This window comes from Pezoporus occidentalis, unplaced genomic scaffold, assembly GCF_034315485.1.
Source record: "Pezoporus occidentalis ecotype Australia unplaced genomic scaffold, CSIRO_AGI_Poc_V1 ctg175, whole genome shotgun sequence".
Lineage (NCBI taxonomy): Eukaryota > Metazoa > Chordata > Aves > Psittaciformes > Psittacidae > Pezoporus > Pezoporus occidentalis.
The window spans coordinates 547,780-574,462 of NW_026913586.1; the positions used below are offsets into that span (position 1 = coordinate 547,780).

The 26,683-nt window shown below is 45.4% G+C and overlaps 1 protein-coding gene across 3 annotated transcripts in view; it reads right to left on the bottom strand.

Annotated features, from left to right (window-relative positions):
• Positions 1-11,238: 11,238 nt before the first annotated feature.
• Positions 11,239-26,683, bottom strand: part of COMMD1 (copper metabolism domain containing 1) — a 79,434-nt gene continuing 63,989 nt past the window's right edge. For all 3 annotated transcript variants that reach the window (XM_062614315.1, XM_062614317.1, XM_062614318.1), the window contains one exon: positions 11,239-11,378. In XM_062614315.1, the coding sequence (XP_062470299.1) occupies positions 11,271-11,378 (108 nt within the window). In that variant the 3' untranslated portion in view covers positions 11,239-11,270. The remainder of the gene's footprint in view (positions 11,379-26,683) is intronic.

The following is a 26,683-nucleotide window of genomic DNA, read 5'->3' on the forward strand; positions in this document are numbered from 1 at the left end:
AAGCAGGATTTTCATGATTCAGGTCTTTAAAGCTGAGCTTTGTTATGGGCACATTAGTAAATACTTACTTTTTCTTTTTTTTTTCCTGAGAAAGAGAGCAGATGCTTTTGATTGCAGCTGTTCTCAGCAGCACATACACAGTTTAAATTGGCCTGAATCTGGAATAACTTTTTTGCCTCCATATTCAAAAATACCACCTTCACTCAGCATCATGATGCAAATGATTAGACCCAGTGTACAGCCCTTGCCAGTGAGTTGCAGAGCATCAGACATTTCTCAGGGGCTGGTTACAGGGAAGTCGTGTGTTCAGGGCACTGGTGTCGTGTCACTTGGTGACACAAATTCTTGTTGCCTGAGTTTTTCCATAGGTAGTGTGATACGCACGACAGCCACAAAAGAGTCTTTTAAAAAGATTCAACTCTCATTTTTTTCATCAGGTTCAGAACAGTTTCTATTTTTTCCAGGCTATTTATTCATTGCTGTCATTGCAATTGGGCTCACTGGTATGAAAGCTGACTGGGGGGCTACGGCGTTTGCAGCTATGGAAATGAGCTCATGTGTGCCTTTTCTCAGCAGTATTTGCCTGTTAATTAATAATTGGTACATTGCCAGGAGCAAAGGAGAAGTAGGAACAAGTCCCAGGTTATAAAATCTTCAAGGTTATCTTGCTCTTCCTGTTTCCCAGCAGCAAAGCAAGAGTAAGAGAAGTCAGACACAGCCAGGTTGTGATGAGATGGGGCCTGGCTATGGGACACTTGCCCTTGGGAGCTGTGGGCTGCTGCCCCGGGAGAGCCACATGGCAGCACATCTGGTCCCACCATACCTCCTGGGCTCATCACAGCAGCTGCAGGCACTTCCTCCCCCAGCTACCAGGAAGCAGCAGACACAGGGTTTTCCCTTGAATCTGTGTGTTGCCTGGGATTTCCAGGTACTTGCAGCCACCCTTGTGAACACGGTCAGGGACTCCTCCCCACCACCCATCTCATCAGAAACACTGATTAGCTCCTTTCTATAAGGAGCACCTGCAAGTCTAGCATTTACATTAGATAAATGCTTGGCCCAGACCCCTCACTCTGCATCCTGTAGGATTAATGACATCTCTTAGCACCACAGCCCCTGCTTCAAAGCGTGCACCCACCACCTGGGCCAGAATGCTGCTGACTGCAGGCACACGTGCTGAAACACTTTGCAGCCTCCCTCTAGTAAATATTCACCTAGTTCACCTTGCTTACACGGCCAGTGCATGCTGGAATTATTTTTCTGTGATGGACCAAAGCTTACCCAGAACACAGGTGTAATCTGATTTTTGAGGACTGACGTGGCTGGAGAACACCTGGAAAGCATGGGACTAACCTGAGCGTGCTTCTGTGACCAAGAAGGATAAGAACACAAGATAAGAGGTTAAAATTTAAAGAATAACAGGAGCCTAAAGATTGCTCCTGTGACATGTGAGCACTTCAGCAGCAGCCCTGTTTTTCAAATGGAAAGAAGTAAGAATGCAAAGACAACATGCAATCGGAGCTGGAGCATCTTGGTTTCTCCAGGAATGAACCTGGTTCTCCCCACCCAAATGTTTGAGCCTGGAGTTCAGCCAAGCAAAAAGCCTCTCCCAGGACTGGCAAGGTTTGTCAGCAGAGTCTGACAGCAAGGTTTGACAGGAAGGCTTGCCAGTGACAGGAACACAGTATTTTAGTGGTCTCACAGTCATTTTCTCCACGTTCTCCTCCTGACACACCACCTGCATGCAAACCAGCACAACAAGAACCACCACAGAACTGGTTTGCTCCACTTCCCTTTGCTTTTGAGCCTCAGTGAGACGGGGGAGATGTGTGGTACATTCAGCTTAAGCAAAACCACTCGAGCTGAAGAGATTGGCACATCCATCCATGTTCCCCAGAGCTCCACTTGTTTTTTCTGGAGTGCTGCAGTTTGCTCTTGCAGGCAAAGCGGGGCAGGATGGCAATGAAAGAAGCTCACCCGAGCTACACTGTGTGCTGTCATTTGTAAGCTGTGGGCAGAGCTACATTGTGCTTGTATTGATTCACGTTTGCCAAGAATAATTACTCTCCGAGCTGCTTGGATTCAAGACAGTGTTTTCTTGCTTTAGAAGGACATACCTGCCTTTTTCAGAGAAAGGCTGCAGTAACTAACAGTGTTCCCTGCCGGTGAGGCTCCTTTTCCTTGCAGACAGAAGGCACAGCAGGGCAGAGCGCAGGCAAGAGGATGGAGAAGAATCCACTTGTGTAACAGCAGAAACCAGACAGTAATTATATTGCAAACAACAAGAAAGTGCCTTCTATGTACTAAGCATCTTTTTTTTTGTCTTCCTGGAAATGCAAGCCCCTTGCACTTCTCCTTATCTCAATTCAGAGGCATCCCACAGTGTTCTGCAGTAAGACCTGAAGACTGCAAAACAGAAAACTGCCAGGCAGCAGAGCTGCAGCTGAGTCTCTGCAAAGGTGAGAAAACTTTACACATAGGAAAAAAATGTATTTCAGCTGAACCACTTCAATTTTGCTTTTATTTTTTAGCAGATGCAGTTTTAAGCACCAGCAAAATCCCAGCTGTGGGAGAGCTGCCAGTCCTCACATGTCACTAGATTGTTTTAAACCATCTTGACTTCAGGCATCTCCTGGATGAGGCTCTGCTGTGTGATTTCCCTTGCACTCTCACAGTGCCAGCTTGGGTAAGGCAACTCCAATTAAAACCAGTCCTGTATCTGGAAGGGTGCTGGCATCCAAGCTGGCTGTTTCTGGGTGGCAAAGAAAATGAAGTCAACACCGTGCACAGGAGGTTTATCAAGGCACTCCCAACCATTTGGCAAAGCACTTGCAGCCACCACAGGAGTGAAATCCTGCTCAGCCCATGGGGCTGTGGACCAGCAGTCGGGGCACAGCAACTGTTATCACCTGGACTTGGAGCTGGCGCTCCTTGCTGAGGGCTTCTCCTTTGGATGGCATGAGCAGAAGGGGCTTCAAAACCAGGGTGGGGAGAGCAGCCGTGTCTCAGGCAGACAGCGGTGGCTCCTACAGCTGCAGGGTTGGGGTGGAACATAACTGGGCTGTTTTGAAACTCCCTCCAAGGCACTCATCAGGCCCTATCCAGAGGGAGATCTGTGCCAGGTCTCTGGGGACCCTGGCAGGAGAGCAGTTACTGGTTTCAGCCCCACTGGCATCCTCTGTGTCCGCCTCTGGGTGCAGGCACCAGTCCAGCATATTGAGCTCACAGAGCACCCAGGGGCCTTGCTCCTGGCTGGGAAGCTCCTTCCCCCCACCATCTGGCTGCTGACAGCTTCTTGCAGGCACATGGGGCTCATCAGATTTCCCCCAAGCCCTTCAGTTCTCCTGTAACCGTTTGACATATATTTATGCTTGTAAAAGCTGCCTCAGAGGCCGCAGGCCACTTGCCTTGCCACATTGCTGGGTTACACACACTTACTACCAGGAGGCCTCATTGCACTGAATGGAGGCCAGCAGTACCACCCGGGGTGCAGGATGTAGCCCCTGGCGTATCAGAATTACAATATATCAAAAAAGGAGATCAGAAACCTTTTATCTTGTTATTGTAGGATCTGCAGATAAACTTCAGAAATAAGGAACAGGTTAAAGGGAAATGAAATAATCCACATATCTAGATTTAATATCCAGCCTCATACCAACAGGTTACTCAAAAATGATCTGGAGGGAAGATACCTCCTGCATTAGGGACTGAGATCAGCAACATAATCAGAGTAAATGAAGGGTTTTCTCGTGGCGCTTGGTGGAGAAATCCCTGTGACGTGGCTGTGCTCACTATAAATAAATCAAACTTTGGAAACCAGCACACAGCACAGATGAGATCTAAGCCTCGTAAATGAGTAAACCACTGCCCATGTACGAAATCACTGCAGGTTTTGTGCCTGATCCTGTACGTATTAAACCTCCCCCATGTAAATAGTCCCCTGAAGTTAATGGAGCTGTACTAATTTGCAATGGCTGGGGATTAAGCCGTTGGGGTTAAGCGTTTCTGCCAGCTCTGATTGCAGCACGTTGCAGTTACAGGGCTGGAGGATGACTTAGAGGTGTTTCTGTTCTGGGAAAAAAACATCGGTGGCCATTCCACTATGTCTGCAGTGGCCCCAGAGCACAGCCCAGGTATGAGCACTCACCCTTCACAGGCTGTGTCCTTGCACAAATCCCACTCCTGCCCTGCAAAGGAGGGTGCAGCTATATACTCAGACACCACAGTGTAAAGCTCATTTCTCTCTTTCCTTCTTATGGAGGATGGGCCAATGTTTTCCAGAGACCGTTTCATTACTATTATGCTGCTTGCAAGCATGTTAATTTAACTCACATTATAGATTCACCAAGGCAAAATAATCTATCCACAGCCTAAATAATAAACTGGAGCAAAAACATCCTTGGGCTGCAAGAGGCCAGAACAAGCACTAATTGAGATGTATAAACTTACATAACATTATTTATAGAAAGGAGCCTGATTGTCAAAGGCCCTGAGAGAGCTGGAACATGGGACTGTTTGTTCTCCCCACAAAGAAAAATTAATTATGTAAGTTTATAAATTCCAGTTGCTTTGCTTGTCTCCTGATGTGCCTGAGGACTGCCTGAAAAGTATTTATGGTTCCTGGCCACTGCTTCTTGATGGCATTTTTTAACCTTGTACTTCTGCATGCCATTGCCTCGTAAGATCTTAGAGCAGGGGATTAGCTTTACACACTGTGTTCTTTGGCCATAGAAAAATGCAGATTTGTCCTGAGGTTCTGCAATAGCAAATGTATTTTAAGGGGATGCCTGGAGGAGGCCAGGGCTCACTGAGCCACCAGGCATTTTGCAGAGGGCAGTGGGGTGGCTGCCATGTCTTAGGAGCACAGGGAGAGACCTGACCCACTCACAGGAGGCTGGGATCAAACAGACACCTCTCTCTGTTTCAGCCTGCCATCCTCCTGTTGTGGCTTTGCTTATTTTCTGTTTCACTGCCAAGAACAGAGATGCCATGAAGACTCTAATGCTCTACATGGTTTAATTTGCAAGGCAGGAAGATTGCCATTTATTACTAAAATGCACTGTATTGTGCAATTTCCTGGTAATGCTGCATTTGGCCAGGATTTTGCCAGCTGGCCATAAAGCTCAGCAAATATGGCAGAGAAATTACGTGTTATCATCCCTAAATGATTAATGTTTCCTCCTAGGTTCTGTTCAGAGGCACTATGGGTTTTGTTCTGTGATCACTGTTTTTCCCCCCATTCACCCCCGTAAAATGTCACTCCTCAAGGGTCTAGAGACACTTGTCAGCATCCAAAACCACCATTTATTCAATTACCTGGTTTTACATATTCTCCAGTACCATCTCATTACAAAAGCTAATTGCTGAGTGCTGGAGCTTCAGTGTGGCCAAACACTAAGTGAATTAAAATGCAAGCTCCAAGTCCCCTGCACTCAGGGGAGATAAGAAAGTGTCATTGTAGAAGTATTTCACACCTCCGTGTTGGCCGATGTCCTCTGACAGCACCACATTTCAGGGACCTGCCCTTGGGTCCTGTGCTGCCAAGGGCCACCTGCAAAATGCCTGAGGCCAAATCCAATTCCAGCCCCCTCCTTCCAACACGCTTCCAAACCTGTTTTCCTGCAATTTCTTGCACTTCAAGTTCTGCCTTGTTCACACCAAAAGGAAGGAGGAAAGGAAAGGCATTGGGGATTTGAGCATGGGGGTGATCAAGGGGTAATGGCTTTGAACTGAAAGCCGGCAGGACATACATTAGCTATAAGGAGGAAATTATTTCCAGTGAGGGTGGTGAGGCCCTGGCACAGGTTGCCCAGAGAAGTTGTGGCTGCCCCATCCCTGACAGCGTTCAAGGCCAGGCTGGACAGGGCTTGGAGCAACCTGGGCTAGTGGAAGGTGTCCATGCCCATGCCAGAGGGTTGGAACTGGATGAGCTTTAAGGTCCCTTCCAATCCAAACCATTCTGTGATTCTATGAACTCCATTACATCTGGGAGGAAAGCTTCATAACACCAGCTCTACCACCCGTGGATTTTTTGCTGGGACAGTATCTTAGGTGATATCCCAAAATAATCCTCCTCAAATGGTACTGGCAGTTCAGAGGTGGATTTTCAGCAGGTGAGGTTGTAGCTGCATCCCCCTTGAAACCCTTTCATTGGAGGTGACCCCAGGGATTACCCTGGGATTCAGCTCCTGGGAAGAGGCATTTTTGTTGGTGTATGTGTGTCCCCCTTGAGGGGGGGGAGGACTCATCTGCAGCTTTGGCAAGGTTTGACTAAACCAGGGTGACCTTTATGGGTAGAAACAGGTTTAGGTTGCTGTGCTGAGGTGAGAAAGTACCAGTGGTGATGGCTGCCTGTCTCCCTGTGCCATCGCCTTTACCTCCCAGCATGGTGAGACAGGCCCAGGAGCAGAGCTCTGGCTTTCACGCTGGATTAAACAGCACCCCGAGCCCTGCTTCCCCAGGATTTGGGAATAATTTAAGAGGCACATTTTAACAGCCCCAGCTCCAGGAGAGGACTCATTGCCTGTTTTTCCGTGTGAGGAGACCACATGAAACGTAACGCATTAAAAAGTCATCAGCGGCTGCTGTGGAGGAGCACTGCGTTCCCCTGCCCAGCACTGCCAGGGGGTACTGCCTTCTTAAAAAGGCTCCCTCTGTCCCCAGCACTGACTGAGCACCTCTTCATAAATGGCTGGCAGAAATGAAAGAACTGTTGAAACTCCCCAGAAGGGGAAGGAAACATTTTCACAAGCGATGTGTGGCAAACATGAGTCTTCAGGGAAAGCTCCTCAGAGACTTACGCATCTACAAATGGTCGGTAACTGTCTAAATCAGGAAATCCACACAGAAAAACAGTGAGTTATTTATTTTATTAAAGATAGCAAAGAACTGATGCACAGGACAGAAAATCTATCAAAATATCAACCAGTTTATAAAAAAAAGTTAAAGCACAATAAAATGTGGAGGTCACGGACTCCAGTGAAAACCCTTCCATGAAACACAATAAATGCACAGATGTTAATGCTGATACTTACACTTGCAAAAAGGACCTGTAAGAAAGGGAAAATAAAAAAGAAACGTAAAATAAAATGACAGTGAGTAACACGAGCAATGGGAAAGTAAATCAACACCAATGTAAGTATGCCTCATCATCTGCTGCTTCCCATGGCCTGAAGCTTTATGAAGTACAACACCTGGATTTGGAAAAACACGGTGTGCCTAAACTGTTGGGTTTTTTTTCCAAATACAGATATGCCTAGAAAAATACTCAAAAACTTCAGCAGTTCTGGGAATACATGGACCAAGAAAAAAGAATAGAGTGCTAAGAGAAGTCATCTCGCCAAGCAGAGAACGCGTGCACAGCTTGCCAGTTGTGTAATGTGTGATTGAAAGCAACAGCACTCGCAGATATTTTAGGGAGCACCAGATCATAAACGAGTGGCAACTTGGAGGAATTCCCAGAAAACAAGAAGTGACTGCAGGAATAAATTGCAGAGCATTTTAGCGGTGAAAAAGGTGACATCTGAGGAACAACCAGCTGAAGGCTGCAACATGCGGCTGTTGTTTGTGAGTCTCCAGTAAGAAGCAGCAGAGCTTGGGATGGGCTGTCCATCATGTGCACAGTGCATCATCATGGACACGGTGCCAGAGCTGCAGCAGCAGAACCTCACTCACCACAGGGCAAATCCACACAGGAAAGCACCAGCAAAAGTGGGACCAGAGGAAATTGCTGGTGCTCCTGGGTGCTGTCCCCTGCCTGAGCAGCATGTCCTGGGATGCTCCATGCCTTGCCTCCACCAACACAATGCAAGTTAGATGAAATACCTGGACTTTTGATAGAAATCAAACCTGCCCCAGCCTGGTGGTACATGGCAGTTCCACTCACAAGCGGTTTTCAGTTGTTAGTAAACCAGGAAGGATGGATACTGGGCAGACTGCAGGTTCACCTGCAATGGTGCAGGTATAAAGGGGAGTTTTCTGAAGTTAAGGGTATTGGAGCGTGGCATGAGTTGTGTCTCAGTTCCTTCCCTGGCCTGTTTCTGAAGCCTGGGCAGGGAAACCTCGCTCAGGGGAGAGGTGAGACTCAGGCAGGGGCCCTCCTGCTGCTTCCTCCTGCTGCTTCCTATGTCCCTCACTTTCCTCCTCTGGCTGTGCTGAGCTGCTTATGCCCCTGCTGTAAATCTCCAAATTGCCTGGCTTGACCAGCAGCACAGGGTACACTGCAACGTGGCTGCTTCCCTGAAGGAAGGAGGAAGAGGAGGAGGAGGTGATGTCCCTGGCATAGCTCAGCATACAGGCACATGAGCTGGTGCCTGTGCTAGGCAGCAGGTCTCCAAACAGGATGAGGCCCTTATAGCCAACAGGGCTGTGCTGGGATGTCTGCTCAGACAGACCTATGCAGGAGGCCAGCATCCACGTGTGGCCCCAGCCACAGCAAGAGCTGCCCAGTCACACGTTCAGACTGAGTCTGGTTTACATCTGAGCTTTGAGGAGGGAATCTGAAATCTCTCTTGAAGTGTGTAAGCAGCAGCTTTCATTTGCCAACACCACAGAGATATTTAGTGGGACCGTTGACAGCAAGTGACATCCCTGAATCCCAACAAATAGCCATGGGTGCTCGTGTCCCTCACTCAAGGAAACAAAGCAGAGCAGCATCAGAGGCCTCCTTCTCCAAGTTCAGTCAAAAGTAGCCAACAGGTTCAAAACTCTGTAGTAAGGGACAGATGGATGGACACACACATAAACCGTGCCAGCAGGAAGGCATGGTCCTGCTCAAGGGGGAAATCTGTTCTCTGTGCCCCAGCTCCAGCTGGGGATTACAGCAATCTGGGGAAGCACAGCATCCTCTTCCCTGACTATGTCAAACCTCATGAAGCAGAAATGATTTTACTGCCCCATGACGCTCCTGTGCCCTGACCAAGAGCTGGGCAGCGTGGTCCTCAAAACACTCGGCTTTTTTCCCTCATTTTGCACAATAGCTTACAAAGATCCACCAAGAAGAAAATGAGGACATCAGCCATTCGGGGGAGTGATGATTAGGAAGGCAGAAGCAGGCACCCATAAAAAACATGCCCCCTTTTAACTTCACACCCCTACCAGGGAAGTATCTAATCATTTCCTAAATGATCCTGATGCTTTCTGCCTCAGCCTCCGTGCCTGGTTACCCATTCCACATATTTATTATTCTTTGCATGAAATAATACTTCCTGACATCTGTTCCCAGTTTGTTTCTCTTTAATTTCCATTTATAGCACATTTTCCTATCCTCTGACCATGTTAAAATAAAACAATAAGTATGTTTGACACGGTGCAAGTTACTTAAGATCATGATCCTTCCCTGACCTTGATTTTTCTTTTTTTTTTTAAACATGCTCCAAAATGCAGAAAACCCCCTCCATTTTAATGAAAAGGCAAGTGGAAAGCTCAGAGAATCATCAACACCTCAGCATTCCACATGTGCCAGCAGCCAGGTACGCATGGACCAGTGTGAGGATTGGCTGGTAGTTACAGTTCAGTTCCACTCTGACAAGTATTTGCTGGGGAGAGCAAGGAGCTATGGGGCTGTGCAGTCCTTCCATGAGATGGAGGGGAGAACCAGGGGGCCATAAGAGACAAATTGGCTTGAGTGATGACCAGGCAGATGGGAAAAGGTGCCCTTCCCTCACTCTGAAGTACAATCTGGCAAGTCCACAAGCAATAAATTCACAAGGAGGAGCAATGAGGAGTACTTCAGTTATGGCACAAGAACATTTTATATTGTCATTTCTATCTTGGTACAAGCCCTCAATATAATTTTAGCTCAGGAGGAGGTTGCTTATGAAGCTGAAATAAAACTGAAAGAATCAATGTGGCCTCCAACCAAATGTGTGTGCACACCTTCTGGTTAAGTAAGAGCACAAAACAGTGAGCCACTGTCATCTCCAGCTGGTCCATCACCACCTTATGGACTATCAGGCATTTCTCCAGTAGGGACTATCATGCTCCATGTTCAGGACAGCCCCTCCAGGTCGTCCTGCACGGATAAGCCAGTATGTGTGGTTATACATCCTGCTGTGACAGGGACGTGCACCCCTGAACGGAAACATCTGAAACAGAAAACAGTTCTCGGTCCTCTGCAGCAGAAGGGTGGTGGCTGCTTCGCAGTTTGAGATGTGGGTGCCTCCACAGCCAAGGGCCAGAGCAGCTTGGGCAACTCAGCTCGTGGTGCCCTATGCATACCATATCTGCCTCTGGAAGCTTTCTTCACACAACTATTTTATCAACAGGGCTTTGGCCTGCAAGGTTGCCAAGGACATTTTCCTTTTATCCAAATTCCAAGCTGAATGTGCACACACTAGAAACCCTGGGTCTAACCTGGGGCTTTCTGAGGTCAAACATCATGACAAACAGGACTAAGAGCAGCCAAGTTAAACTGTGCTCTGACAAAGCACTGGCCTCTCAAACACACCGTGCAGCTTGATGCCAGGGCTGCACTGCTACAGACTGAGAGCTGCAAGGCTGATGAGGGTGGATGGTCTTTGGGGAAGCAGGTCAGAAGTGGCTTTGAAGGCTTGCCAGCAGGTTGCTGGATCAGGCGCTCAGCACACGTAGGAGGGCTGCTTCTTTGGGAGAACTAGCATTTCCCATAGCCCTGTGGCTCCTCTGGATTGCCCTCTGGCTCTCCGTGGTTTTGGGTAGGTGTGACTGGATGGGCCAGCAACACCGACCACCTCACACCCTCAGGATCCATTTAATTCTCAGCAGCACAGACACTCCCACTACAGAAGTGCGTTTGTGTCTCTGCTCCCTGAACTCGCTGCACTTCACCTACTCTCCTGGACTTTAAGCTCAAAGCAGACACAGTTCATGTGGGTGGATTTGCTCCACATAGCCCATGGTTTGGAAGGATAAACATGAGTCCCCCATAGTCTTGTGCTCATTTCTTCCCTGCCACAACTGGCCAATTTACCTTTGCTGTTCATCCAGCCCAGTATTTACAGCATCTGCATGATTCAGAGATTGACTGAGGGGAAAGAGAAAAGCTACCCTCCGCTCGAAGGCCTGATGATGCAAAGCTTTATGCAAACAACACCACTGCTGGCTTGGAGAACAGGCCTGGAGGAGGGGATGGAGAAAGCTTCATAGTGTGACTTAGCCCATACTTGGTTGCGAACGCATTCTGCAGTTATAATCAGGATTTAACAATCATTAGCTAGATTATGTGCACAAAGGGGAATAATGAAAAAGTACCGAGGGCCATTCATTTTCTGAGTTCCAATCTCTTTATTTGGTTAAGTGGTCTGAGTCAACGAGTTCATGCTCTCCTCTATTTCTGAGAGCTTCTTCAGCATCTGGCTCACCTTGGCCTCATCAAACTCCAAACAGAGGAACTCCGATTCCTACAAAACAAAATTGCAAGAACAATAGTTGAGAAAGATAACGGGGTTTCAGATACACAATGGAGGCAGGACAGCGCGTTCTGGCTTCCTGATAACCTGCGTCCTGTGTCCCCTTTTTTCCCAGTACCACTCAAATAACCTCAGTAGACCCAGAGGCTGGCTACACACCAACCAAGCGAGAGCAGTGTGTGCCAGCAGCTGTCAAAGTGGACACAGGATGGCTGAGCTCTGCCCACCTTTCCTTTCAGCGTAGGCATCAGTTTGGGTCTCTCCTTAGCTGCAGACTTCTGCAAAACTTGTGGAAATTGAATTATATGTGAGAATTCCCCTTTTCTTCCCAATCCGCTGATCCACAAAGCTGTCGCTGCAGACACTGGGAACTGCAAAGTGATTAGAGCTATCGCACAAAGCTCATTACATACAAAACCCAGGTTTTATACAGGGGAAAGTCAGACTCCCAGACAGAGTCTTGTACAGGACATTCCAGTCTGGAAATTCAGGAGAGTTTTATACTCTCTTGTACATGGGCTGTAGTGTCAATACAAATTTTGGAGTTGTGAAGCAGCACTAATTCGCTCTGAAAAGTCCTGTCACATCTTGAAAAGTAGTTATCTATTGACTAGATGGATATTGGGATATAGTAAAAGGATCTTTTCAAAGGCCCAGATAATAAAGAAAAAAACCAAATATATACATATATATATATATAAAAGAATATACATGTATATATGAGGGTATATATATAAAAAGTTTCAGTGATACGGAATTGAATAGTGAGCTCTCCAGCCCATTAACCTTACCTACTGCTATGTCTATAGTTACAAAGAATTTCCTACAGTGAATCTGGCAGAAGTAGTGTTCAGATTGCCAGAAGGCTGGCTGTGTCCTAAAGGTCATTCCAGGTGAAGCACCATCAGTGACAGAGAAACAAACTGAAAGCATTTGGAGATGAAAGTGCAGCCGGTATGGAGGAGGTTTCCATATGAGACACCGGAATAGTTTCAGCCATGAGAATCACCGTATATCCACCAAGTTTCTATATGCAACACAGACCCCGTGGTGCTTGTAAAAGCAGAAGGGCATCTCTGGGTCTCACCTGTTTTCTGGCAGACTAAAATTTCTATAATTATTTCAAAACGTGGGGTTTTTTTTCCATATAATCAACCCCTACCAAAGCCACCACAACTTCATCCTTTACATTTATGGAATTAATAGTTAACACACAAGGATAAAGTAAATGGGCAAATTAAACCCATCAACTTTTACTAACCACATTTTAGGACTGCTATAAGCATTTTCATTAAATGTCTATTATCTTATCTGCTAACAACCAATCAACCAATGGGCCAAGGGGCAGAGATTTGTTATAGATTTAGCATGTGGGTGCTCCTTATCAGAAAGGGTTTCACAGAACACAGGAGAACTGTGTTTGAATGATGCACCAGTAAAGTTCAGTAATAGTCACATAGGTAAACATATACCATGCAGAATATACAGGTGACTACTAGGAAAGGCCTTTGTGTGAGCAAGCAATTATGTTTATCAACAACATCCGACTGGAAACCATAGGTTGTGGTTTTCTTTTTTTTAGAGCTAATTATTAATCTCTATAGCATCACTTAGTACATTCCAAAACATCACAGAAGTAGCATTAAACATTTAGGATCAATGACAAGAGAGATATGAAATCTAGGACTTGGAAGCAAGGGCTCACTCACATCATTTTTCTTGTCCTTGACAATGGTTATTGACACATCTTATGGAAATACCTTGTATAAAATATCTCTGCAAGTGTAATTACAGCAAAGCATAATTACAGCTGGTCACTGTGCAGAAGGAAGATGTTTGGTGATGAATTTGACAGCTTAAGCCCACAGTCACAGTCCTCAACAGGCCAAACTCCAAGGCCAAACTCCTGGTGACATCTCAGGCTTTCCAGACACAGCTGTGCACTGCAAGTCATGTGAGCCCATCAACTTCCCCAGGCCAAGGTTTGCCCATGCAACCTCCAACATCTGCATAAGCTGATTTTAGGGTTTAATGACATGGTGAGTGCAAGCAGACAGAAGAGCAAAGTGCCCAGCTCTGGTGGAGATGCTTTTACACAATCCTAAGGCATAAGGAGGACATTTTTTCCTCCCCTCTTCAGGTTTTGTCAGTTAAAAGGAATGTAAACTGAGCAAAAGGACACTCCTGGTTTACACTAAGACTCTGCAAAACATTTTATACAAGCTTAAGTGTACTCACTTAAGCATACTTTTATCTATGAAGCAGCTAAAACTTTCCTATGGGGGTTGTATGGTGCCTTGTTATGGCAGTCTCACGTGGACCAATCTAAAACATGACCAAGAGGGCTGTGCTTTTTATTTAATGCCTCATTAGTTTATACCCTCCATGAAAAACAGGAAGAAAAAAGAAAAGACAGAGCTGTGAAATTCTAAACTCCCCTTTGCTCTCCTCAGGTGTCCTCCAGGAGCAGCACACATTTAGTACCTCTGCTCCTCCTCAGCAAGAAACACGGCATCCCTTTTGATATTTCCTGCTGCTAAAGAAAATTTCAGCCCACCTGGAGACCTCACAGTTAAGCAAAACCAAAATGGAACAAGTCATTCACTGCATGCAAGTCCTGAAGAACGGCACACTGGGCTTCAGCTGAGCTCTTCATGGAGATCATGGGATCATAGAATGGCCTGGGTTGGAAAGGATGTTAGAGAACACGCAGTTCCAACCCCCTGCCACAGGCAGGGATGCTTTCCACTAGACCAGGTTGCTCAAGGCCCTGTCCAACCTGGCCTTGAGATGGACATGGTCTTTAAGAAAAGGCACATGTATGCACATAAGGGGGGCCATTACAGCATAATCGCATGCAATGGGAACAGCACCTTCAGGATGGAAAGCCAAGCTCGGTGCTCTCAGAAGGGTGTGGGAATGGACATCCATTTCCTATGGCTGTCTTGGTTTACCCCCACATGCTTTCCCACCCCTCCTCCCACTTCCCTCCTGAGCCTGGGCTATAAAAAGACACTGCAAAACAAACATCCAAGAAACACAAACTCCCCCCAGCCTTGAATCAGATCTTCCAGGTTTTCTCTTTTTCAGTACCAACAGAGTGCTGCAAAAATATTTATGTGAGAGACGAAGAGAAGCACAACTTTATCTCAGTAACTACAGTTAAAAACCATGTGTTCTTAGAAAACCAGTCCTCACACACTCAAAACTTAAAAACATACAGTAGTTCTGTACTGCACCAGTGGGAGCAGCAACTTAAAATGACTTCCAGCAAGTTGGATCCATCTGGTGTTTCTAAGTTTTAGCTATTGTATTGGAAAACCAAAGATAAACCCTCTGTGTTTACGTATTCCTATTCATTTCCACTTGATTCAGGGACCTCCTGCAACACTCATTCAGGGAACCTGGTCACTGCCAGGACTGCAACACAAGCTGGGGTAAATCTGCTTTGGATCATGAAGTGTCTTGACTAAGGCTCGTTCCATGGGCCAGGGTGGTGGCTTGGGGCATGTCCCAACACAGAAGTGAGGAGTGCAGCTTTCTTGGCAAGCAGTGGTCGCACATGAGACACTGGTGGGGGTTCAGTCAGTGGGGTGCCAGGCCTCATGCTTGCTGGCCCAAGGACAGTGAAGGCTGCTACATGCAAATATTTGCCTGCTCGGGTAGAAACACCTTGGACAAAGCTGTGAGAGGTGAGGGGAACCTCCTGCCAAGGGGCAGGAAACACAAACTGCTCAGCAACAGAACAAAGATGCTGAGGTGTTGATGACAGCCTCAACAACACAGCTCAGGTGGGTTCAAGGAACTGGGGGCTTTTTGCCATTAAACCAGAGCAGTGCTGGGAGCCAGCTGCCAGGAGAGCAGGTCTCCATGGCTCAGCAGAGATGTCCTGTGCAAGGGGAGAGGGAGTCAACTCCACCTTCACACAGGGAGCATTCTACATCATTCAAGGCATGGAGACAGAGAGAAATGCGGGGTTTGTCCAGTTAGATACTATTTTCATATGAGAAGCAGCAGCATTTTAAAGCTGTGCAAGGAGAATACAGGAAATGCTCTGTGCCCATCCTCACCTCCATGGATTTCAGACATGCCTGGAGTGAGCACAAGCCTACTCACAGCCTTTAACTTGGGTCCCAGAGGCCACGGGGCTATCAGTGCCACTACATCCCTGGCCTTGAACACCGCCAGGGGATGGGGCAGCCACAGCTTCTCTGGGTAACCTGTGCCAGTGCCCCAGCACCCTCACAGGGAACAACTTCCTAATGTCTCATCTCAGTCTCCTCCCTGTCAGTGTAAACCCATTCCCCCTTGTCCTGTCACCGCAGGCCCTTGTACAATGATGTAATATTCTACCCTAATATGCCAGGAGCCAGCCACGGACAGCTGTCCTCCTGAACAGCTGCCCGGTCTCCTCTGCAGAACAGCTGGGCCAGGAGTCACTTGCAGACTGCATCTGGCTCACGTGCCCCAGCTGAACCCACACCAGACCTGCAGCAGGATGTGTGGGCCAGCTCAGGAGGAGCTTGGGGAGAGACAAGGTGCCCCCCCCACCGCCCACTCCTCCACGGATGCTGCCATTTCCCACCACAGCACACCCAGCTGTGGGCACCCTCCTGCTGCACAGTGTGATGCCAGGCATCTTACTCAGACCGGCTTAGTTGTGCAGCAGGAAAAAGCACTGAAATACACAGAAGGACAGCCTGTCTTTGGAGGATTTCAGGCATACCTATACATCTGAATAATACATGTCTTACATTTGATCCTAAGAAGTTATTGAGAGGGATGTTTCAGATATAAATAGAATGCAACACATTCAAGTTACTTATTTTCAAGGCCAGGTTGGACACGGCTTTGAGCAACTTGGTCTAGTGGGAGGTGCTCCTGCCTGTGGCAGGGGGGTGGAACTGGATGGTCTCTAACCCAAACAATTCTATGATTCAGAAGAAAGGCAAGGATATTTAAAGCCACGTTACAAGCTAACCAAACATTTTCTTTCAGACAGAATTATCTCTGTAAACACATCTCTGAAAACAACTTTTGACTTTCATTGTAAGTGCACTAAAGAAACTGCAGAGCAGCAGGGTTAGGGTTAAATCAGCAACGTATTAACACCAGGTGAATACCTCGCAATTCACAACACAAGCAAATCAGGCTGCAAACAGCAAAGCCAGTGGGGGGTGAATAAAACAATCCTGGAGAAAGCTGCTGGCAGGGCGAGGGGCAAGGAGCTGGTCACTAAGGCATCACTAAGCATCACGCAAGCCTCAACCCGCGGTCAGGTTGCATCAAGCACGGCAGCGAACGCGCGTGGGAACTGAGAGCACTCTCATCTCCTCCAGCAACACCCACGAGCAGAAACTTAATGTTGCTTTGTTTCCAAGGCATTAATTAAACAGCAAAGACAAAACACTGATTTCAGAGTACATCCACAGCATGTCGGGGTTTTTTTCCCACTTTACAAATGAGTCTCAAGACTTTGCTTATCTGGAGTGAAAGGAAACATGTGCATGGGCTTAGATAGAACATGCTTCAGCAGCACGAGTTAGGGTTACTGAAAAATCATCTCAGAAAGAAATCCTCCAAATTTGCTAATTCCATTTAAATACTATTTTAGTAAAACACCTGCAGGGACGACCCTGTAAATAATATCCCAAGTCACAAGTGGTGACACAAGTAATGGTGTTTCAACAGGAAAATCATAGAATCATAAATGGTTAAGGGTTGGGAAAGACCTTAAGATCACCTAGTTCGAGCCCTCTCTGCCATGGGCTAAATCAATAATGGCCAACTACCTTATCAGTTCCCATTTTATCTTGACATAGAAGGTACAATTTCCTCCTTGCCCACTCAGCACCAGGGCAGGTTTGGCCTGTGCCAGTGCTCCTCATTCTCACAGCCAAGAACTGCACATTCTCGGTTACCCATTTTTAATTTCTTAATCACTAAAAGATTATAATTGTACCTGAGAAGAAAGTGTCTGGAAATAGCCAGTGAGGAAACACAGAGAACTGCGAGAGACCTGACAGCAGTAACTGCACCTTGGCTTTGCAAATAACAGTAATACAAACCAGTCAAAGTCCTTTAGACTTTCTTTACACAGTGCTCCATCAGAGTCACTTGGCTCGCTTTTTAAGTCGACAGATTTAAAGCACAAGGTGGCTTTGGCCACCCCTCAACACCTCAGCACTGCTGGGAGCAGGGGGAGCAGAGGCAGCTCTAAAGCAGGGACATTGAGTTGCCTGTGGAGCCCACTGGCTCCAGTGTTAAAAGGGAGCTGGCAAATAGCCCTGGCCATGCCAGTGACCTGGACACAGCCTGGAGGTATTAATAGCATGCTCCATGTTAGAGCTATTTCTCTTAACACAGACAGAAACAGTGTCACCTGCAAGATTCAGCTGGACCTGCTTAGAGGCTTGCATGACAAAGAAATGCAAATATTAATTAAAAGAAAAAATGGGGGGGGGTGTGTGTGTTAAAAATAAAATTAAAAAAATAAAATTCCCCCACCCCAAAACAGACAAGAGAAAAGAAATAATAATAAAAAAATCCCAACATAATCATAGAATCACAGAATGGTTTTGGGTTGGAAGGGACCTTAAAGCTCATCTGGTTCCAACCCCCTGCCATGGGCAGGGGTACCTTCCACTAGACCAGGTTGTTCAAAACCCCAGAATAACCCAAAATTCAAACTGGAAATTGGGCACATTTAAACCAGGGAAAGGACTCGTTCTCCTTGGAAAACGCACATCTGAAAGTCATTTTGCAATGATGCTGGCAAGCTCTATTGCAGAAGCTCCCTTCATTGCAGACTCTTACTCATTACTGTGGGAATTTGCTATTGTACTGTCTGGTGGCAGAAAATACATAAACCCTGATAAATAAACCCTGATAAACTCACCTCAGCATTATCATCACTATCACTTGCTTCCAAACCTTTCTTTGGAGGCCCTCTCCTTGACTCCTAGTGCACACAACTCAGATGTGACTCACCAGGGCTGCCTGGTTAAGAGGTGTTGGGTTTCGCTTTCTGCACAACGCAAACCCACATCCGTCTTCCATGCAAACATCTGTGGTAGCTGCTGCAGGAATGCCAGAAAACACAGTGAGCTACACCTGATCTTCTCATAGAACATCATGGTGGAGGATCCCTCCCAGCACTGAGCACTTCCTGGCTGCTCGCGCCATTCCTAGCAGGACTGGGGAGAACATGAGACAGAAATTACCTGTGTAATTCATGCTAAAAGAAGTAGTAAAAGATAATGTGTAAGTTACCATCACAATGTTCTCTAAAGTAGGAAAATATGACCCCCATATGGAATTTGAGCTTATTTCTTCTTCAGAAATCAGGGTAACACGGCACTGAATTGGGTGATTCATGCTAAAAGGAGTATTTTGTGTCAGAGGTTTATGAAAGCGATTTATTTTTGCTGTTTAGATTCTCAGATTGGGAACACCTCTTAAGTGATAAGAAGAACCCCCCCAAAACCAGGCTGTCACAAACCAGTGCAGGGAGATAAAAGTACGAGATGCTGCATCGCATCTTCTATCACATTGCATCACTCGTGATCCCCCTGCAAACCTCAGAAGTTATTCTTAGATTCATTAATATTCTGCAAAGATACACTGGGGCACAAGATAATGACAGCAAAGTCTAGATAATTCCAGAAAAATTGGAACGGATCCACTGATCTCATATGACCACATCTCTGACAATACTAAATCCATTACTTTTCATTCAATGCAGAGCTATTTTTGCCACAAGCCTATAATCACGGCTTTAAAAAACTCTAAGGTAAAGTGCAGTTCATTTCCATAATACTGTATAAAATAAAGCACAAATATTTGTAACTGGAAGCGCCTTCTAATTCCCCTCCATTATTTTGGTATTACATGAACCAAGAATCTCTTAAGCAAATGATTACTACAGCCCCATAGAAAAGAACAGTTAACCCGCTTGCAGAGTTTTTAATACTTTTAATGTAACATCAAGCCTGTAATATCACAGATTAAACAGATAAAGGATTGTGGAAACTGGAATAATTCCAGGAGCATAAGACTAGTCTCTGGTACTGCACAGCAAACGTAATGTCATTGCTTTTTGTTAGCAGCCTACTGAAAATAGCCTACCTCATGTTTTATACCTTCCATGAAAAATGAGTATTTATGGATGCAGAGGTGCACGTGCTTTAACCTGCTGGCCTTTATGTCTCTTTTAGAAGCACAGATTTCTTTTCAGAAAGTGCTACAGGAGGAAAAAACCCAATCCATATTTTAATCAGTGCAGCTAGTTAGAAGGATGCTTACACTGTAGTTATTACATGTTTCACATCAAATTAACAAGTATAACACAAGAATTAACAAGAAGAAAAAGACGGCTTAAGTGTTATGCAAGCTTTATATATTTTCTATATGGTTATGTTGCTTTCAAATGGATGGTGAGAACTTGCATTGATTCCCGTAAGCCTTCCAACTTCGCTTATGTTTTGTAAAAGATCACTTTGATTTGTACCCATTTCCCTGTTTTGAACTGCTTTAACATTATGTATTCCCCAGCAGCATCCTGCCTTGTGTGCTCCCCCTCCACAAACTCTATTACAGGGGTTACTTACCCATGCTTCCACTTAAAACTATTACACCACACTGCACAAATACAGAGGCTGGCACTGAACAAACACTGGATGTCCAACACGAGTAATTACCCTGCATTCGTGATCTCCTGTTTCTTTTCATTAGCAAAAGAGTGCTCAGTCATAACCGCTGCGTTCCAGATGCTGCTAGGACACTGCTCATTCATTATGGATGTTGATTAGCCCAAACCCTCAGCTGGTTTGGAGAAAACACTGCAAACGTGTCTCCTACAAGAGCAAAACCCATTCAAATACCCTGAATGCTGAGCCACTTCATACGGCAACTTTCTGTGGCCAGAAGGGAAATGCTATAAAAGCCGCAGTTCTGCTGATACCAACACAATACAGAAGAAAAGCCCTGTGTATGTTGACAAAATGCAAATTTCATTCTCATCTATGGATGACTCTCTGCAAGATTATACCTGTAGCTTTTTATGTGGGCTTATCTGATTGACTGCCACTTGCTCAGCTTGCTTACCTGGTTCCTCCAATACCCTTTTTAAATGTCTTCAAGTAGCTGAGACTCAAGTTACCCCATAAATGCCTTTCCAAATCTGTTGCAGTTGTTGGACATCACAGGAGGTTAACACAATGAAACTCCCCCGTATGGCTTTCCCTCTCTGAAGAGCACCGTGTGTTTAGATGCATATAACATATATGGTATTTTGGTCTCCTGTCTGTTTACAGTTCAAGTCACTAGTTATAAAACTGTGAATTTGATAGGGAATTCCCTATCATTTCTTCAACCCTGTACTCAACCAGATTCATAAATGTGGAGTGATTGAAATGTGTTAATAATAATTGTTTAAAAATAGCCTGGTTTCTCCTCCTGAGTCCCACATGCCAACACTGAACACCAGTAATAACGCTGCAAAGACAATCAAACCCATGAAGCTGCATCAGCTCATTTCAGCGCTTGGCAAACAGGCAAAGAGATGCAGAACCTAAAACCCCTCTGTGCAGCCACAGTTTGAGACATCTATCCCATTTTTTTAGGAACCTGCAGTATTATTAATAGTGTTCCATAACTTTTCAACACGGCTCTGACCCCTGTGGTTGTAAGCACATAGCTCTTTGCAGATTTACCTGCATCTGCCTCTGGCACCCAGAAAATGGGGAACATCTAATTTGGGAAAGGACTCTGCAGTGCTCAGCTGTCGCCAGCTTCACCGAGCCTCACGCCAGGGCTTTGCAGGCTGAGGTTGCATTTCACTGTCTTATGCGTGAGGTTGTCTCTTACCTTCTGGCGTCCTACCCTTAGGTAGCCTGTCCACCAGCCTGAACCCAAAGCTGGGTACCTACAGGACTGCCTACAGCATCCAGAGGCTGCATTTCCACCCTGGAACATGCTGAATTCAGGCAAAATCTAGGAACTGAGCTGCTGAATGAAATCTCTATCAAGGATGCACAAATAAGATTTTCAGAGGCTCCTAAATATGTTTTTCTTTTTCTCCTAGTCTTGATCTTGGAGATGGACAAACAGTCTGGAAAGGATTCAGTCTGGCATGTGAAATACTGACCATGTAAGCTGGTCAAAGCTGAAGGCCACTAAATACAGTGTTAGGTAATTATAACTAACAGCAATGCCATTGCTGTTGCCTTCTTTAGATAGGAATGGAGTTGCAGCAGGAGAACAAGTAGTCTTAGGACCTAATTCCTGGCGCAGGAATGAAAAGCAAGATGCTTCTGTATCTCAACTGATGTCTAGAAAATAATGCAACAAGAACCCCCTCCAATTCTTGTCCACCCCTATGGACACTATTTTGACACAGAAAGCACATCACATCTGTTTGCAGTTGAACTCCAGCATCTCTGAAAGAACAGCTGAGCTCAAGAGTCTTTCAAACCCTAAAACAATGGGCATGGGATATTTAGTCTTTAAAAGGGGCATTTATCTCCTGCTGCTTGAACAGCTTGAAGTAAACAGGTGTAACAGCATGCAAAATAAATCACTTCACCTCCTCAGTCCACTAACACTTTCTTGTGGTATGCAACTCTGGTTGGATATGAAGCCCAGTTGTTACATACAGAAGGAGCAAACAAGCAAAGAGTTAAGAAATGCATTTGCTTTCTAACTATTCTTTGCACAAACTTTGTTTCCATTAGGCAAGCTTAAAATACTTCTCTGCAGATGGGCTGCAGAGATTTCTATCTCTCCATGGGTATATTAGGGAGAAAGCCCTGGTCTTCCCCATCTTACAGGCATGGCTGTTTCCTCCTTGCATGAAAGGGGCAGTACAAGTCTAGAGAGCTGGAACTCTTCAAGAGCAAGGACTATTAAAGGAGAATTTAGGGGGAATTTACTTTAGGGCTTGTGGTCAATTTTTGAAAATCACAGAATCACAGAATGGTTTGGGCTGGAAGGGACCTTCAAAGCTCATCTGGTCCAACCCCCTGCAATGAGCAGGGACATCTTCAACCAGATCAGGTTGCCCAGAACCACATCCAGCCTGGCCTTGAATGTCTCCAGGGATGGGGCATCCACCACCTCTCTGGGCAACCTCAGCCAGCGTTTTACCACCGTCATTGTAAAAATTGTTCCCTTATAGATGGACTATATATGGACTAACCCCCATTTGGGAGATAGTACATTAAAACTTTATGTGGAATCCTGTTCATTCTGTCTGTAACAAACACGGTTGCCAGTTCCCAATCATCCTAAAAGTGTAAATTAGACTGAAATTTTCTCATTATTTTTCCTCCTTTACAAGAAAGCTTTTGGGAACCCTATGCAATGCCAGTGTCTGTCATAGGATGCAGTCTTAGGGAAAAAAAGGCTGAATTAAGGCTAACATTTATATGTATCTTTCTCCATGTGAATGCCCCAGTGCATGCCTATGGATATCTGGCAGGGCTGTAGTGACAGGACAAGGGGTAACAGGCTAAAATTTAAACAGGGGAAGTTTAGATTGGATATAAGGAAGAAGTTCTTTACTGTGAGGGTGGTGAGGCACTGGAATGGGTTGCCCAGGGAAGTTGTGAATGCTCCATCCCTGGTGGTGTTCAAGGCCAGGTTGGACAGAGCCTTGGGTGACATGGTTTAGTGTGAGGTGTCCCTGCCCATGGCAGGGGGGTTGGAACTTGATGATCTGAAGGTCCTTTCCAGCCCAAACCATTCTGTGATTCTATGATTAAGAGGTTTTAAAAGCAAAGATACAGTGATACCTGCAAATGTCACCAAACTGTACAGAGAAGCAGATAAAGACAGCATTAAAGAAAATAAATTAAAATATCTTTACCACTGTGAGATTTGTATCAACACATGTGTTTAAAAACTAAAGGAAATACACTGTATTTCTGGCAGGGTATCAGGTTCTCATTTTCTTAATCATTCTCCAGCTCATCTCAGCTCCCCCACACTGGTATTTCTTCCCCTGCCGGTGTTCACAAGGGTACCAGTGATGAGAAAGCTCCATCATCATTTACTTGAGCTGTGTCTGCTGTGTCAGCTCTTCATTAACAAAGAGGAACCGCTGCAGGGTGATGTACTTTCCTCCACAAGTCCCCTGCAGGGCACCTGAAAGGGTAAATGTCCTTCCTCAGCTGTGATCACTGCCTTCCTGTGCTGATCTGCATTTTTCTATTTCTATCTTGTTTGACAGCTGTACTTGTTTTCCTGCACCATAGTTTGTTTGGTTGGTGCTTTTAAGCCTGCACACAGAGCTGAAATGTCACTGAGGAGCTTTCTCAATCCATGTTTAATCTCCAAATACCTACTCTCTGGTTTTTCAGTCTTGTGGCACTTAATTGCAGTATGAAATGAGTCTAGAAGAAAAGACAGCCCTTGCTGGAAGGATCTTGTGCTTTTACCTTAAGTTTGGCTTCCCTAGGGAGAACATCAATCAGATCTGGAATTGAGTCATCACATTTTAACCTCCCTATTATCTCACATGGGAGCCATTCAGTATCACAGGGAAAAAAATAAAATCAGGCATCATCCAGTATGGTAAAATCACCCCTTTTCAGAATCAAGTTTAAGTACTTTGTGATATTATTTACTATTTTCTTAAATGTATGGGAAAGTACCATATTATACCATCAAACCCTCCATGCTACTGGGGCATGTGTTTGGTTTAGGGTACCGGCAACACTGGAGTTTGCAGACTGTGCATTTAGTTAACTCTTCATTACATAAGGAAATTTCTGTGCTTTCAACTCAGCTGTTTATTTAATCTAATCAGTGTCAACCATGTTCCTTTGTTACTGCAGTATTTTCTGGCAAGGGAATGGGAATGAGCTGTGGGGTTAAGAATTACTTTTATAGCAACTACATAGACACAGTTTAAGTAATCCGCATTTAAAAATAACCCCACAGTCAAAGAATGCAGTCAAAACCTGAGCAGAGGATACCTGACCTTTAGGAGGATGCGTGACTTGGGATCCAGGTGTATTCTGGCTGAGAGCACTATCAGCCTGCAGGTTTAATAACTTGGTTAGCATCCCCCAAACAGATCTCTCTTGCTCCCTCGCAGCTCTTTAATGTTTTAGGTTGTGTGTTACATAAAGGATTCGAGTGTCCATTGCTCTGCCTGAAAATATTGCACCAACTATAAAAGCTGAGTGCAAATTAATACTCTAAGATAGTTCAAGTGGCCTTATTTTCCATGACAGCAGGCAGTGCTAACTCCTGTTGATGGCAATTGCTAGGAGATTTTGGCTTTTCAACTCCAATCTGTCTTTAGCCAAGAACACATCTGGTTTGGGCAAAGAAGAGACTGAAGACTCTGAGAATCTACTGCTAAGACTGAATCAGCATTCTGAATAAGGTGTGTTTAAAACCTTCTTTTCTGCTCCTTTCTGAACAGTGTGTACTTGTCCTGCGATCTAAAAGGCACCTGGATTGCCCAAAAGGGAGCAGATGAGGGGAGTAGAGGGCATATTGCTGAAAGACTTCAACACAGAGCTGAACAAAAAGGACAACGGTATTTACTTTGGTTGCTGCAAGTTTTGTAAGTGGTTAGTAAAAGCCATGCAAACCTGCTGGCTGGCATCTCTGAACAGCGACAGGCACTGCCCTCAGACAAGCCCCATGTCCCAAAAGTCCTTGTATTCTTGCACCTAAGCTCTCAGATCAGCACAACCCAGCTACAGCAAAGAATCTGTGACCACAACATGGAATTTTTCATACAGTAATTTTTCAAGGGCATCTGTTTGTGTGCATCTATCCCTGCTGTGTTTACAGCATCACACTGATGCCAGGCAGACATTTGCTCCAGGGTATTTTACCACCTAGGAGGAAGAGCACAAAGCCTGGCGGCATCCTCGCAGGCACACACACCACCACCAGCATCCCCATCTTGTTACGGCAACATTAACCCTCTGTCCCTGGCACACTGATACATCACACAGATCCTGAATTACACACAAATATGCCTCAAAACAGAGAGTGAAAAGAGAAGGGCTCATCTAAAAATACAAAAACAGGCTTGAAAATATGCCTGCAGTTCAGGATGCATTCAGCTGGGTTTTCCTTCTTAAAAGATGTAACTAGACAAAGTGGTCAGGCCAAACAGGCTTTTTTTTTGCTGTTTTTACAGCATGCATCCATGCCCTTTCCAATGATCTGAAAATAGAGTTTATGGGGACAAAAGGACTACTCAAGAGTTACGTTGCCACTGCAAACACATATTCTCAGCAGGACCAAAATAACTATGCTTGCTTCTTTTTAGTAATTTGAATGTATGAACTTATATGGGGGAAAAAAGCCAAATTGGAAAGAAAATTATTTAATTTTTGGCATTTTTTTCCTCTAATTTATTTTAGAAAGCAAAATCCTGTCTTTACATTCACCATGAGAAACCTGCCACAGAAGGGAGGGCAGCCACGTCTCTGCAGTCCAGCCTGTTTTACAGCCCCTTACACACTGCTGCTATTGCTGTTTTCAAAGCCTCAGGACAGGCATCACACTTGGATTTATCAGCAAAACAGCAGCTCTTGCTGAGTGTGGTGCAAAGCCCACTAAAGATAGTGGGAATCTCTGCACTGACTCCAGTGACCTTTGGATCAAATGCACTAAAATATCACTGTTACGTGCCAGCAGGGAGCCACTGGAGGAATACAGCTCTCTGCTGAAAAAACAGAGAAGCCACAGATTTGCATTTTTCTTCCCTCCCCCTTTTTTTTTAACACATAATATGTCCTTGCTAATATTTTCTGCGTGATACTTAACGCCTTTTTTTCCCCCAGCCTTTTTCCTTGTGTAAGAGGAAAAGCAAAGGCTCACGGTGAAAGCTGAAGCTCTAGGTGCAATACTGCAGAGAGATTAGTGTGGGAGGACACTTACGCCTGTGCAGAATCCCACTGAAGCCCTGGGGCCGCAGGCTCTGCCCACACAGCCCTCTCTGCCTCAGCTAGTATTACAACCTTGTTCTAGTCAAGCTAAATTCATCCTAGAAATCAGTATGGGCAGTAGAATATGAACTCTGCACCACGGCCAGTGCACCACCTCTGCATCCATCTGTTTGAAAGTTTAATTAGGACAGATCAGGACACCAGTTCCTAATGTGATCCCAAAACCTGCCATGCCATAAAGACTGTTTTCGCACAGAGCACTTCATAGTCTTCTAGACACAGACAGGCACCATGTTGAACCTTATGTTTTTAGAAGAAGATTCAAAGAAAAGTTATCTAATTTTGGTTGATCTCTTGTTCTCAATTCAAGGGCAAAGT